General features: G+C 59.1%; 1 protein-coding gene across 1 annotated transcript; it reads right to left on the bottom strand.

Moving 5' to 3' along the window:
• Positions 1 to 315: 315 nt before the first annotated feature.
• Positions 316 to 15,226, bottom strand: IGFBPL1 (insulin like growth factor binding protein like 1). Its single transcript, XM_075931228.1, has 5 exons — positions 14,753 to 15,226; positions 3,734 to 3,843; positions 2,412 to 2,528; positions 1,926 to 2,074; positions 316 to 507 (listed from the first exon to the last, which is right to left on the bottom strand). Exons 1-5 carry the CDS (start codon positions 15,138 to 15,140, stop codon positions 498 to 500), a joined length of 774 nt encoding a protein of 257 aa, XP_075787343.1. The 5' UTR covers positions 15,141 to 15,226; the 3' UTR covers positions 316 to 497.
• Positions 15,227 to 15,801: the final 575 nt, after the last annotated feature.

Here is a 15,801-nt window from a genome sequence, read left to right as displayed (position 1 = left end):
GGGATGGCAGGAGACAAATCGCTTGATCGTTGTCTTCAGTCCACCCTCTCTGGGGCACCTTGTGCTGGCCACTGTCGACAGACAGGCTACTGGGCTAGATGGACCTTTGGTCTGACCCAGTACAGCCGTTCTTATGTTCTTATGTGATGCGTTTTTAGGGCCAAGACTGACATGCAGGAATATTAAACGCTCTCTTCTTTGGAACACATAATTGCTGCCCTCTACTGCTAAGAGTTGAGAGTGCCCACAAAAAGCAAGCCTGAGAGAGTATATATCTCTCTTTAAATGGTAAAAAAGGGATATTTTTTCCTCATATAAACTACAGATTTTTATTATTAATCTATCTAAATAGGAAAACGTACAAAAACGTGTCATTAATCATGTAACAAGAATATTAATGTAGTCTCCTAATTCTACAACATAGCAAAAGAAGCCACCAATTGACTGGTTTTTAGCCTGTGCTTGACAATCTTTGTTTCCCTGGAGTGAAGACTGAATCACTTCTCCCTGGAGGGGAAAAAAGCACAGTTTGAGAGATTATTATCCAATGATTTGTAATTGCTTGCCTAGAAAACTGAACTGTTTTCTATGGAGATGCTGACATAGCTAAAACTAGCACAAAATTAAATATGTACCTCTGAATACTTCATTTGCTAAACTGGTTATAGGTTTTTTCATCAAACATTCTTTCAAACTAAAACATAGGGTCTCTCATCCCAAAATAAACATTTAATTTTCTGGCACATAGCTGCATTTCCAGGACAATGCCACACAAAAAGTGGCAGACTGCTTTTCATCCTCTTTGCTTTACAGCCTCCCCTTGTTAGAGTCATGAATTGGGTCCAATTCAGCACGGGTGTTACTCCAGTTATTCAAGGATTACCTGAAATCCATGGAGCTGCACCAGTGTAACACTGGAGCAATGCAGTGCAGAATCAGGCCCTTATGCTAAAACTTCTGGGAACAATGAAGCTATCAATGGAATTTACAAGGAGTCCTGTGGCACCTTCAGACTGACATTTATTTGGGCATAAGCTTCGGTGGGACATTTTTGGTGGCTGTATTTAAATCATGGCCACTCACTTGTTTATCTGCTTGGTGTCTGCTTGTCTTTTTCTGGGTGAAATTCTCTGAGGGTACAGAGGTCAGCACCAAGCATATGCAAGAGCGTTGCATAGATACGGTGGTAGCCCTCTGCTCTGGGGTGAGTTGCACCCACTTACATTAGAAGATCACACAGAGTAGAGGAAATGGCTGAGATGAACGGCTCATAGATGAAGGATGTCTCCTTGGCATGTGACATCAGGGTGGTCAAATATTGGAATAAATTGCCAAGGGAGGTGGTGGAATCTCCCTCTCTGGAGATATTTAAGAACAGGTTAGATAGACATCTATCAGGGATGGTGTAGACAGAGCTTGGTCCTGCCTTGAGGGCGGGGGGCTGGACTCGATGACCTCTCGAGGTCCCTTCCAGTCCTATTATTCTATGATTCTATGATTTGCATCATCTTTAGAATAAGGACCCAAATGCTGGGTTTTGGTCGGAAGATGGCAAACATTCTGATCATGTACCATATGTATTTACACTGCGATCATTAAATGCTGAATTAAAAACAGCACTTGTGACACTTGTCAACGCATCTACCCAGAAATGTTCAGTGCAGCAGTATCTGCCTTTGAAAATCAAAGGTATCTAGCACATTGCAATGCCCTTCTTTGGCCTTCAGCGTGGGTTTAGTAAGACAGACGGAAGAAAGTGACTCATTCAAGATAATACTGAGCCAGTGCTTCAACCTCCTGGCTCCGTTTCTTTGCCATGCTTCCTTTGCCGCGTGTGTCTGTAGTCCATCAAGAGCAGGTGAATGCAAAAACCAAAGGCAACAGGCTTCTGCGGTACAGAAGTGGATTTGTAATGTTAAGCTTACCCGGCGATGTCATCTGATCCGAGGAAGCTAGTCCTCTCACTTTTACTTTGCTCCGTCACTTTAATATTCCCTTCGGCCTGCATTTCTCCAACCATGTTGCTAGCATGACATTGGTAAACACCCTCGTCTTCCTTCGCCAGCGGGTTGATCTGCCAAACCAAAGGGGAGAAGTCTCAGCAAGCGAACAGTCAGATACAAAAGGGCAGCTGTAAATCACGTCTGGGTAAGAATGAAAAATCTGAAGGCTCTTCGATTTCCTCCTTCAAAACAAGGGCTAAAATGTCTGGTTTAAAGCTGGCCTGCTGGGGTGTAGGAACTTCCACTCTACTTTACACTTCCACTCTGCTCAGTCACTTCTGAGTACCTTCCTAGGGACTGTACCCTCGTGACGTCCTGTATTTTCTGTCTGGAAAAACTTCCAAAATCAGCCTGCCCCCCATCTCCCACCACCACCGCGCTCGGTTCTGTCTGCTCTGTTGGACTTACCAAGACCCAGCCTGTGCTCTCATGTTTCGAAGGCCCTCCACGCACCTGGACTGCCATGTTTACTCTGTCTCCAGGCAGTTCTTCCAGCAGCTTAACCCCCTTGGGTGACTCCGTGACCTGTGGGGTTTGTGACAGCGGCACTGTTAGCCCAGCTGAGGGACGCTTCCAAAGCAGCGCGCTCCTCAGCACTCTTGGTGCCTCTGCTCTTGGCCGGCAGGCGCGTAAGGAGTTGCAGTCGACGCCAGCTCCTGCAGTGTGCGCCAGTGCCTCCCCGAGAGACGCGCACACCAGGAGAAGCCACGCACTGACCTGTCCCGGGGGCACTCTAAGAGGAGGGGGTACGGCCAGGGGCGTGAGGCAGAGCCTAGTGCGGGGCCCGGCGGCCCTGGGGCAGCGCCTCCCCCTTGCACCGTGGCAGGCAGCTGCTTGCAGCCCTGCTCTGCCCAGCCTGCTGCTGGCACAAGCGGACTGTTCTCTGCACACGCCCAGCCAGTGCCGCCCGTGGGGCTCCTCTTACCCCTCCCCCTGGGCCCGTACGTGGTGGGTGTGCGGGGGAACGTAGCACGTGGGATCGGAACGGCCACACCGCTGGAGGTCACGTTCCGGTGCCTGCACGGGAGCACCTAGTGCGAACGCTTTGGCATTAGTGCCTCGCTGCCTTTGCGCAGGGTCTGCCCCAAAGCCTTAGCTCTCTGGGCACCCCCCTTTCTAAGCCCACAAGGGGCAGAGATTTCCTTCCCAGCCTGCGGCTCTTCCTTCCTGCCCTGCTGCTGCTCTGAGCACTCCGTACACAGATGTCACCACCGCCCCTGTCAGCCCAGAATCCCCCCTCACCCCCTAGCCAGGCCAGGCCAACATTCAACCTGCGCCCGGCATTGGGGTTAGGGTATTCCTTCCTTCCGCCCCCTCGGGAGTGTCCGCAGGCCAGGCCCCAGGCTGCTGGAAGTCAGCGATGCTCCCCTGCTCCACCGCTCATTTCCAGCCGCCGAGCAGCCCAACACCCCAACCTCACCCCTCGGGTAGGCACTGGCAGGGGTTCTCGGCCCGTTTCCAGATGGGCCACGCTAGCGCACCAAGGGAATTACTGCTCTCCGCTGTCAGGTTAACGTCATGGACCACTGTCATTGTGAACATCCACCTGCAATCGGACATGGCAACGGAGGACAAGAAACAGGCCAAATCCCCTCCTGGTGAAGCCTGCTCTAACGGCCCTGAGACAGCCTGTGCCGGTGAATGGGTCTGGCCCCAGGTCAGTTTCTCCGTCTTACACACAATGGTGCTGTGTGACGCCGTGGCTCAGATGGGCTCAGACGCTGGCATACCTTTCTCCAGGTGATCACGGGCGTGGGAACTGCCTTCACTTCACACGACAGGTACACTTGGGCACCAGTTACATTATGAATCTTTTTTGGTGGTACAACAATCACAGGAGCTGGAAAGAACAAGAACATTTCCGTTCTAGTGTGTCTACGTGGTACCGCTCAAGTTCTCAATGCCACGGGCCAGTCTGCAACATAAAGAAACACAGATTCCTCCTCCAACCAGAGCTGATTCAGGAGCAAAGGTTTGGCTCTGCCTCTAAACCAGGGGCAACAGAAATGGTTCTAAGCTTTTATTTTAGAAAGCTTTTGGCCCTTCCAGCAGGGAACCCTGGCTTCATTACAGAAATCAGAGGGAGTCTTTAGTGTATCTGCCACCAGCCAAACTGGACCCGCGATGTAATGCAGCCCACTCCGCTTAGCTGCATCTTACGCTCCAGTCCTGTAGCGAGGTGGATGTGAGCCATCAGCAGCGGGAGATACACCTCGCTGCAGGATCAGGGCCGGCCATGCCTAGCTGTCACCACTGAACAGCTGCTGTATTCCGGCGAGGCAAACTACGCTAAACCCTGAAACTCGCTGCCACGTAAAAACCCCCAACATGCCCCCATTTGGAAACGTACAGACTGCATTTCCGGTGCTAGGTTGTCCTGGAGAGGACGTAGTGAAAGCTGCACCCAGATTTCTATAATAATCCCATTTTCTACCCCTTCCGTTGGAGTAACGGAATTGTTTGCAGATTGTGCACAGCGCCGTTGTAGCTGGGGTTGTCCCAGCTTATCAGAGAGACAAGATGGGCAAGTTAATGTCTTTTACTGGACCAACTTCTGTGGGGAGAGGAAGATACCCCCCGCCACCACCTCGTTTGCAGACTGCAAGCTCTCAACAGGCGAGACGAATACGAGAGATCGTGGTTAATTTAAGATTACAGCCTTCTGGGTGCTACATCATCCACATGTTCCTAGGGTTCCAAAAGATTCCCGATCAAACCGATGACCGGCTCTCAGGAGAACATGGCCCACGCTCTCTGAGCGGAACAGTGACCAAGCCCTCACCCCGCCACATTTCTGGGAATGCCACGAGCTACAGACGCGCTCAGCCAGGGTCATGCTCACAGAGGGAGCGTTCGAAAAAGGAAGCTGTTTAATGACTGTTTGCTGTTACGGGCTGGATCCCTGATGCTGAAAGAGATCACTAAGACTGTACTTTGACCCTGCAACGCCAGGAGCTTAATTTTACGCAAGTGAGTAGGCCCCCTGAAAGCATTACAAGCGTATTTATCTCGCTTTTTAAAACACAGTCATGACAAATGTCTTGTCCCAGTTAGCAGCCTCTTACACAAAAGCCATTGACAAAATGTCGCAATGCCAACAAATCAGGACTAGATTTCTAACTGAAGCTAACAGTTCAGTGGAAGAAGGCGCACCGGAAAGGAAAGGGCCTACAGCAGAAGGCCTTCCCGATGTTCAGATGTTTTCATTTCCCCATATTGCCCATTTTTCTTTCATATGAACAGCTTTGTTATCATATCTATAGCAACATGTATGCAGAACAGCAGTCTTCCTCATCGTGTGCAACCTTGCCAGATTAAGCCAATTTCCCACTTGCATGTCCTGCCTCGACAAAGAAAGGGAATTTAGAAACAGTCGCCTTGGATTCCCTACTAGCAGCTCTCTTCCTCCTCAGAAGACAATTAGCACAGGAGGAAATCTCTGAGTTTGTCAATACCCAGGAACTCTCCGGCAGTTCTGATTTCTAATCCTGCCTGCCAAACGAAAGCTCAGCTCTCCACAGTGCATACCATGGAGCCCCACTGTGCAGACCCATCACGCCTGGCACCTGGGACGCCTTTTGATCTCTAGTCAGTCGGAGGACGCAAGCAGAATATTGAACACTGTGAACTCAGCTGGTACGAACATAGACTGTGTGTCCCTTTGGCACCTGGCACAGGCACACCCCTCTTTGGAAAAGAAAAGAGAAGGAAAAGAGGCCATCTGTTACAAGGTACTCCGTCTTTAAAATGACCACGGACAACTGAATGTTTGCAGTTCTGCTGCTTGACTGAGTCGGTAAAGAAGAGAAAGCATCCTATTCTGAATGTGGAGAAATTCCCTTTGGATTCAGGGATTAATACCTGCTGAGCCCGTCTGTCTTCCAGGGTGCTGATGCACTAATAACTTCATGGCACACATCTGCCATAATATCCTTGCATGTACATTGACGCTTTTGGGGAGAAAGGTCGCACATTAGGAGAGATTACAGAACCGAATCGGGAGTATTATGAGAAGTGATTTCTGATAGCCTGTGACTGCTAGCAAGTAATCTCGACAGTCTGTTGCGTAACTGACGTACTGCGCCTAAAGCTTGCCTTTAGTTCACCAGTGTTTCTGAAAGATTTTCACTCTGCACGTGTCAGGTCGAGAAAGGTGACAGTTTTCAAATCCTTCTCAATGCAACACTTGCATTGTCTCCTTATTGCCGGGTTCTTATTTGTAACTCCTGTAGGCAAGGAAAAATAACCAAAAAGCAGCCACTAAATCATATGCAAATTAGGAGCAAGTATTCTAAAAATACACCCCGGACACAGATTTAGGACATGCGGTTGTACCCCGTGCCTTTATTTCAATGAAAGATGACTGGCATAGACTCACTGAACCATAGACGTGCAGGTGTGGAAGGGACTTCAAAAGGTCGTCTGCTAGGCTGGGCAGGATTCAAGTACAGGTTGGACCTCTCTAGCCTGGCACCCTCGGGACCTGACCAGTGCAGAACCAGAGAATTTTCTGGATCGCGGGAGATCAATGTTGTCTAGCAGCATCCCCAACACTTCCACTGCTTGCTGGGCTCTGAGAAGACATTGGGGTAAATTAGAGCTAAACAGCACAGAGCACTGAGAGCCAGGACTGGGGGCTGTGAACAAACTTTATGGGGCTGCGGGAAACTTGGCCATGCCCAGCTAAGGGAACATCCGGCTCACTGAAATCCTGCTGGAGCAGGGGGAGCCGGACTAGAGAGGTTCAACCGGGATGTGTTAGAGCAGCGACGAGAAGAGCAACGAGAATGATGGAAGGTCTAGAAAACATGAGCTAGGAGGGAAGGCTGAAAGATCTGGGTTTGTGCCCAAGGCTCTGGAATCGTGGGTGGAATTCTAGGCTCCCGTGGTCAGGAAGACGAATTCAAAGTGGACTGGAACAGGTTGCTGGGAAGGGCGGCCGGAGTGATGGGAGGACTGGAAGACCTGCCTTACAAGAAGGGGTTTTTAACCACGCACAGTGGGAGGAGAGGTCTGGCTGCTCTCTGTACGTACATCCCGGAGAGGAGTTATTTCTGGCAAGGGCAATGCTGGCCCAGGATCAAACGGCCTCAGTGGAGGCTGGAAATGAGAGGAAAGGTTCTAGCGAGCCGAGGGGGTCGCTGTGGGACTCTAGTGGGAAGAGGGAAAGGCTCAAAGAGGTGAGTGAGAGGCAGCGACCTCGACTTCACCTTCATCTCGAGTGGCGGCAGCAAGATCCCTTGGGGAAAAGGAACCTCACTGAAGGGGGGTGGGTGGGAGCGATCCTGGTCTAGGGGTTTTCTGGCCAGTGCAGGCTGCTCCTGGCTTTTGCTGGGAAAGCTCCTTCTTCGCTTTTCAACCCGTTAGCCTTGGCCACGTGTAGGAATTAGCCCGTGTGTGTTTAGTGCTTTTGTAACCACCCCGACTTACATGCTTCTGCCCGTGTGATCACTTACAGGCTGCCTTTGCCAAGGCCGTGCCCTTCTTCTGTTGCTTTATCTAAGCCTTGAGGCGGGTTTGGGGATCTGTGCGGAGGGCTGGTGCACAGCCCTGGCACAGCTGGGATGACAAGTGCTGTGAGTCTGCACTGCCCGGGGCCTCTGCGCGCACAAGATGCCCGTTTCCGGGGAGCAAGGCTGGGTGCACGGGTCGCCTGGGGCTCAGCGCGAGAGACATGACACGCGAGTGGCTGAGAGGTTGCTATTCGCCGGCACACTGGGCTAAGAGGCGGCCAGGCTGGCGTGCTAAGACGACAGCCAATCAATGTCCCATTCCCGGCTTCCCGCGAAGGGAAACACCAGGTTGTGCGCACAGGACGCCCCAGCTCCTTGGCATAAAACTGGAAGCAGGAGCTGGCAACGACAGCACGAATCGGGTAGCAAGTCCTGCAGGCACACCAGTGCTCTGCTTGCACACCCGCCCCGTCACACCTCTGCGGGGGCACCTGCTGGCAGCCAGACGCCCAAACCAGTCGCAGTTCAAACCGGCCAACTCCAAACCGGGGGAAACTCCCTCTTCAGCGTCTCGCCGGACACCTGCAGATTGCGGCCCCCCCTCGGACCACAGCGAATCCGTGTGCCATGGAGAAACGCCAGGCTGAGTTCTGTCAGGCGGGCGTTGTTCCCAAACACCAGCTCGCCCCGGGCACCGCACGGCCCTCAGCGTGCCAGCATCTTTATGGCTGGCCCCGAGCGACGCTTCCTCGGCTCCCGCCCCCGCAGCCTTCCTCTGCTCACGCTACATGGACGGCACCTTCGTCGGATGGACCCACGGGAAAGAGACCTGGAAGAATTCCACAGGGATTTCAACAACCTCCTCCCCCACCAGTCCACACACGAGAGCTGCTCCCTCCACACCCCGGTACAATTCAATGACGGCCACATTTCCACCAGCCTGCCGACCGCTACACTTCCCCGCATGCCTCCAGCGCCCATCCAGGACACCGCACCCGTCACCTGCTTACAGCCAGGCCCTAAGGCACAGGCGGCTTTGCACAGACGGGGACAAGACCTCCCTCAGGCATTCGTCAATACCCAGAAACAGACTGACCGAGCCAGACGAGTGCCCAGGCATCGGCTTCTTCCAGACAGGCCCAAGAAGGGAAACAGTAGAGCCCCTCCGGTCGTCAGCTACAGCCGCCGGCTCAAACCCTCCGGCGCATGATTGACAGTCTACAGCCTGCCCTGGAGAACGACCCTCCACTCTCTCAGGCCTCGGGGGTCAGGCCAATCCTCGCCCGCAGACAGCCCCTAAGCACAGACAAAGCACGCACACACCTCCGACTCACTCTCCCAGGAACCCACCCCGTGCCAGCTCTGCCCACACAGCTACACCAGCGACCTAGCCACATCAGAGCCTCCGATAACTGCACAGCCACCAATGTGATCCGGGCTTCCAGTGCCAGCAGGCCCCTCGGCCGTGTGCATTGGCCAAACGGGGCAGTCTCTGCGACACAGGATGAATGGACACAGATCACATATTGGAGATGGCAACACAGAGACCTGCTGGGGAGCGTTTCAGCTTGCCCGGGCGCTCACTGAGGGATCTCAAAGTGCCTGGATCATTTCCAAGCAATTGCAAAGGTCACCTGGGGAGAGACACTCCAGAGCCGGCTTTCATTTACAAGTCTGACACCTTGGATAGAGGCTCACACAAAGAGCTGACCAGGGTAGGCTGCTATTTTCCACGTGCTAAGGACATAAGAAGCCCAGCACCGGGTACTTAGGGTACCGAGAGCCCACTCTGCCAGCCTCGTTTAGCATGGACGCGCTAATTGACATTGTTCCCCCTTCTCTTTCCCTCCCCACCCCCTCTCTTTCTCTGCTGTTAATTTGCCACCGCGACCCCTTAACCCCTCTCATAGGAAGCAGTGGGTGGTGCCCACGGAAGCCCACGACACCGTCCCGTGCTGCTAGCCTCTCAGGTGCTGCAGGGCCATTCGCTGTTCCGAGCCTTTCCCCAGCTCAGCCTGGCGCCGTTCCACGGGGCAGCGACAGCTACAAGGAGGCTGCTGTAGGGCAGAGCCTGCCCAGCCTCAGCGGAAGGCGCACCACCGATGCGCAGTCACAGCCGCGCTGAATCCCACAGCCCTCTTCTCCCTGCTCGTTGGAGTCCCCATAGGAAAAGGGCCCGGTGGGGCTATCCCGAATCCCACCCAAAGCCACAGAAACCTGGGCCTGGCACTGCTGATTGCCGCGGCCTCCCCAAGGCCCAGCTGCCGCCCTGCGCGCTGTGAGCCTGGCACCCGTTCCGGGGCGCTAGCGGTGAGCTCCAGCGCAGGTGGGGCTGCGGACTGTTTGGGGCCGCGCTGTCTCTTTAAGGATGTATGTGCTGAGCCAAAGGTGGCTGTGCATAATGTCACTAGAGCCCTGCTGAGACTGAGCAGGGATTGTTACAACCCCCCTTCATTTCCACGCTATCAATGCCCAGACTCCGCGGCTGGCCCCACATTTCTCACACGCCCAGGCGCATTGTTCTTTCTGCTCTAGACAGCGCGTCCAAGGAGCTTTGCTCGCGGCGGCTGGGCTCTCACAGCACGTCTGTAGATTTCACCGCGGACTTGCCCCGGGGCGCTTAGCATCACAAAGCGCTCGTCGAGTAAACCGAGCGGCCAAGGCGCTGATCTCACGGAGCCTCTGCAACGGGAGTTTGAAGAAACACACACAAAGAGCTGAGACGTGAGAGAGCCGGGCAGCCCTTGATGCGGCAGCTGAGTAATGCTGAGCGGCGCTTCAAAGGCAGCGGCTAATCCTCTTCAACCCTTACAAAAATACCAGGCAGTCAGGAAGCCCTAATCTGCAAACGCCCTGAGCACCTGCCGTTCCCAGGGATTTTCCTGGGGCTGGCCGGGCCGGCGTGCCTGAGAACCCTTCATGTAAGGCCAGGGGACCAGCATTCCAACCCTCGGCCAAACACCCAACTCCCACTGAAACCAAAGGGCATCTCCGGCCCCTGGGAGACGGGGCACACGTCTCCATACGCGGGAGCCTAGAGACACGATTTCTGGTTTAAAGCCAGAGGGCCCCACTGCGAGCATCTAGCCCGGCCTCCTGCCTCGCCCAGGCCAGAGACCCTCACCCGGCAATTCCCGGTTCAAACCCATCTCTAGTGCCGGAGCGAGTCTCCTAGCAAGGCTCCCCCAGCAGATACCCTGCCAGGCAACGAGCCCGCGCAGCTCCCACAGGATCCCGGCAACTCCCACCGGAAAACTCCTGCTGGAAACACCGAGCTTCACCCCCAGTCTCCACCCTGCAGGAGTTCCCAGCCTCGCCTGTGGGGAGCAGCGCGGGGCCTGTGGCTTGGATCCTCCCAGGGCGAGGGGCTCCAGGGGACGCAAATCGGAGCTGCCCTGCAGCCGGGGAGGGCGGTACAGTCCTGCAGGGAGCAGCATGTGCTATTGGGGCCTCTCCCTCCAGCTGCCACTGGCTCCCCTGCCCTGCGTGGGCCTGCCCCTCCCAGGGCATGGCGGGGGCACTGGCGCGGCCTGTCAGAGTAGGGTCCCCGGCCCAGATTCCCTAATGGAAATCTGCCAGGCACAGGGGAGGGTCATGCCATGAACCACCCCCCCGATGGAAGAGCCGTTCACAGGATTAGCCTGCTGCTCTCGCCCGCCGCTCCAGACCCAGGTGACAGAGGCATCTGCACACGCAGCCCAACACCCCCCACTCTATTGGGGTGCCACTGCCTGCGGCTGCTTCCTCTCCATGTGCTCCCTCTGTCTGGCACGGAGCCAAGCCCTTCAGAGCAGCCTCTACTTGGCTTGGTTTGCAGATCCGACCTTGGGAGCGAGGCCTGGCCTGCAGGCCGGCCATGCCCCCTTCCCGGGGTTCTGCAAAGAGCCCTGCTCTGCCGAGCTCGCCCCCTTCCCGGGGTTCTGCAAAGAGCCCTGCTCTGCCGGGCTCGCCCCCTTCCCGGGGTTCTGCAAAGAGCCCTGCTCTGCCGGGCTCGCCCCCTTCCCGGGGTTCTGCAAAGAGCCCTGCTCTGCCGGGCTCGCCCCCTTCCCGGGGTTCTGCAAAGAGCCCTGCTCTGCCGGGCTCGCCCCCTTCCCGGGGTTCTGCAAAGAGCCCTGCTCTGCCGGCCACGCCCCCTTCCCGGGGTTCTGCAAAGAGCCCTGCTCTGCCGGCCACGCCCCCTTCCCGGGGTTCTGCAAAGAGCCCTGCTCTGCCGGGCTCGCCCCCTTCCCGGGGTTCTGCAAAGAGCCCTGCTCTGCCGGGCTCGCCCCCTTCCCGGGGTTCTGCAAAGAGCCCTGCTCTGCCGGGCTCGCCCCCTTCCCGGGGTTCTGCAAAGAGCCCTGCTCTGCTGGGCTCGCCCCCTTCCCGGGGTTCTGCAAAGAGCCCTGCTCTGCCGGCCACGCCCCCTTCCCGGGGTTCTGCAAAGAGCCCTGCTCTGCCGGGCTCGCCCCCTTCCCGGGGTTCTGCAAAGAGCCCTGCTCTGCCGGGCTCGCCCCCTTCCCGGGGTTCTGCAAAGAGCCCTGCTCTGCCGGCCACGCCCCCTTCCCGGGGTTCTGCAAAGAGCCCTGCTCTGCCGGGCTCGCCCCCTTCCCGGGGTTCTGCAAAGAGCCCTGCTCTGCCGGGCTCGCCCCGTTCCCGGGGTTCTGCAAAGAGCCCTGCTCTGCCGAGCTCGCCCCCTTCCCGGGGTTCTGCAAAGAGCCCTGCTCTGCCGGGCTCGCCCCCTTCCCGGGGTTCTGCAAAGAGCCCTGCTCTGCCGGGCTCGCCCCCTTCCCGGGGTTCTGCAAAGAGCCCTGCTCTGCCGGGCTCGCCCCCTTCCCGGGGTTCTGCAAAGAGCCCTGCTCTGCCGGGCTCGCCCCCTTCCCGGGGTTCTGCAAAGAGCCCTGCTCTGCCGGGCTCGCCCCCTTCCCGGGGTTCTGCAAAGAGCCCTGCTCTGCCGGCCACGCCCCGTTCCCGGGGTTCTGCAAAGAGCCCTGCTCTGCCGGCCACGCCCCCTTCCCGGGGTTCTGCAAAGAGCCCTGCTCTGCCGGCCACGCCCCCTTCCCGGGGTTCTGCAAAGAGCCCTGCTCTGCCGGGCTTGCCCCCTTCCCGGGGTTCCTGCTTGTGCCACGGAGCGCAGGTGACCCTAGGGTTTCACTGGGGGGGGGTCACTGCATGTCCTGCTGTATCCTGATGCCAGGGCATCCCTGTTCCAAGCCCATGCCACGAGCTAAAACCAACAGGCTCCCTGCCCCCTTTGAGGCGGATCTCCCACTCCCGGGTGGTGCCTGCACCGGTTCCTGCCTATGGCCCGCACTGAACCAGGCCAGCTGGCGGGACTGGCCCGTGCCAGGCTGGTTTAGGGAACGAACCACGCGCACATTGGCACGGACCGTGGCCGAGTCGGCGAGAGGCTCCCAGAGACGAAAGGCGACCGCCGTTCATTTCCTGACGTGCAGGGAGCTGTCGAGCGTCTAAGGAGCTCCCAGCTGACGGGTGGTTCCTGTGCTACCCCGGCAGGGGGTACGAGGCGCGGGGCTGGACTCGGGGCAGGGCTGAAGCCGTGTCTGTTCCCAAAGGGGGCAGCGGCACTACCGAAGCTCTGCTAGTGTGCACCCGGCGGCACTGGCCCAGTGGCCCCTCTCCGATGCAGGGGTGTAAAAGCCAGAGCGGCAAGGGGAGTCCCGTCCCGTCAGAGCTCTCCATCCGGCCCACTCTGCCTCAGGCACGTGCCCCCTACAGCCAGAGGCCAGCTCCCATTGACCGTGGGAGCCTGTTCCCTCGCGGCCCAGGGGTGCTCGTTACAAACGAACACGCCCTGGGAGGGCTGATTGCAAGTGGGGTAGGAAGCAGCTGGCAGGCAGGCTGGCCCGCTCTGCATACAGCCCACCTCTGGGCACTGTCTAAAGGCTCCCTCTGGCAGCGGCTGAGTAAAGGAGTGCCCTGCCCTCGAGGGACTCACGCAAGAGGGTTGCATCTGCATAGCATGGAAAGAAAGGGAGGAAGATGCAATGACGCGGCCCCATGCTAACGGCCACTGCTCAGTGGGGGGTTATCTGCAAAGGTCTCACTGTCACAATCGCATCTGCAGACCGACGGGCGCCCACGCAGTGACCGCCTAAGCGCCTGGGCTAGAACAGGAAGGCCCTGCTCCTGCAGTAGGATCCTTGCAGACAAGCCGGTCCGAGCTCCAGGTGGACCACAAACAGCCCAGGAGGCCCTCCTGCTCTTATATGGGTAGGAGCCAGGCCTGGCGGCTGTAAACAAACTTTACAGGACCCTGAGAAACTCAGCCGCAGCCTAGACAAGTGGCCATGCGGCTCACTACAATCCTGCCCGACCACTGATGCTACCGGACCAGAGAGTGCCGGACTAGAGAGGTTCAGCCGCAGTAGTTTTCTGGGAGAGGAAGGGAGCGTGAGCCCAGGGTTACTTTCATGGGAACGTTACCATTTGAGTAGATAACTGGACATGACAGACAGTCCGCTGAGAAAAGATTCCGCTGGGTCAGGTGTTGGGGACCGCAACCCCCCCACTCTAACCCCCTTTCCAATACCAACCGTGACCAGCGCTTCCTAGGCTCATGGGTAACTAGCCACAGCCCATGGAAACCAAACCCGCCGCGACTCACATGCCCAACAAGAAGGAAAGGTCCGCAGCGCCAGGAGAGCAGCCCCCGTTTTCTCTTTAGAGCCACGGGAACCGGGAAGGGGCCAGCGCTGGTGGCTTTTTCCTTTGTACTCTTCTGGGGGAGCCTCCCAGGGCTGTGCAGGGCTGCCCGGGAGTTCCACGCCGAGCCCGAGTGGGTCGCCAGGTGTGTCCAGCCCCCGCAGGGCCGGCCAAGGGGTAAGCGCCCGGCTCCGGGACCCTGCGCGGGAATCCCGGGGCGGCAGGCGCCGGGCGGGCAGAGGCTGCTCCGGGACTTGCCCAGGGAGTCAAGGCTGCTCCCCTCGGGCGGGCCCGCCGAGGCGCCTGGACACGGGGAACCAGAGCCGCCTCCGCTCCGCTCCCCCCGGGCGCCCCCGATCGCTGCCCGGGTGCTGGTGGGAAGAGCGCAGCCCCCCGCTAAGGCAGAACTGAGATCAGCCCAGCCGCTCCCGTGTGCCCCCACGGGCCCAGTCCGCCCCACGGCCGGGGGGACAGGTGCCGGCCCGCGGCCGGGCGGTTGTTTGCTCCGCGGCGCGCCCCAAGAGGCGGCGGGGACAGAAATGTCACCCCGGGGGCAGCCCTTCCCCGCTCCCGCCGGCCCGCCCCCTCGGGGCAAAGCGCCTTCGGGCCGCGCTACCACCGCGCCGGGCCCCCCCGCCCGCCTGCCCCGCTCACCCAGCCGGCACTCGCCGTCGTGCGCCTTGCGGGGCCGCCGGGCCGCGGGCAGCAGGCGCAGGGCGCAGGCGCTGGGGTAGGAGCGCCCGTCGGAGCCGCAGACCGGCCCGTCCTGGCCGCACACGCAGCGCCCGCTGCCCTCGGGCCCCGCCTGGCTCACGCACACCAGCCCCGGCCCGCAGCGCCCGCTCCCGGCGCCCCGCCCGCCGCAGCGCTCGCCCTCCGCGCCCGGGCAGCGCGGGCAGCAGCCGCAGGGGTCCCGCGCCAGCCCGGGCGCCGCGCAGCGCAGCGGGGGGCACCGCTCCGGCCGGCAGGGCCCGCACCCGCCGCCCGCCTCGCCCCGCGCCCGCAGCAGCAGCGCCAGCAGCAGCAGCAGCAGCCGGGCCATGGCGCCGGGATCCGGCCGGGCGCTGCAGCCGCTGGACAGCGCAGCCAGCAGCCTGGGACAGCTCCCGCCGCGGCTCGGAGCCTAGGCCAGCCCAGCCCGCCCCCTCTCCCCACAGCCCAGCCCCCAGCCCGCCCCCTCTCCCCCCCAGCCCAGCCCGCCCCCTCTCCCCACAGCCCAGCCCCCAGCCCGCCCCCTTCTCCCCCCCAGCCCAGCCCGCCCCCTCTCCCCACAGCCCAGCCCCCAGCCCGCCCCCTTCTCCCCCCCAGCCCAGCCCGCCCCCTCTCCCCACAGCCCAGCCCCCAGCCCGCCCCCTCTCCCCACAGCCCAGCCCCCAGCCCGCCCCCTTCTCCCCCCCAGCCCAGCCCGCCCCCTCCCCCCGTGGGGACAGCCCAGCCCCCAGCCCGCCCCCTTCTCCCCCCCAGCCCAGCCCCCAGCCCGCCCCCTTCTCCCCCCCAGCCCAGCCCGCCCCCTCTCCCCACAGCCCAGCCCCCAGCCCCCCTTTCTCCCCCCCAGCCCAGCCCGCCCCCTTCTCCCTCCACAGCCCAGCCCGCCCCCTCTCCCCACAGCCCAGCCCGCCCCCTCTCCACCCTGATGGTGACAAGGAAGCAGCATCTGCCCCAGCCCTTGGTTCTAGGGGGCCAAAGGCCATGTATCAAAGGAC

The sequence above is a fragment of the Pelodiscus sinensis genome, chromosome 6 (genome assembly GCF_049634645.1).
Source record: "Pelodiscus sinensis isolate JC-2024 chromosome 6, ASM4963464v1, whole genome shotgun sequence".
NCBI classification, from domain to species: Eukaryota; Metazoa; Chordata; order Testudines; family Trionychidae; genus Pelodiscus; species Pelodiscus sinensis.
The sequence above is the reverse complement of the archived record's forward strand: the minus strand, read 5'-3'. Positions and strand labels throughout refer to the sequence as shown.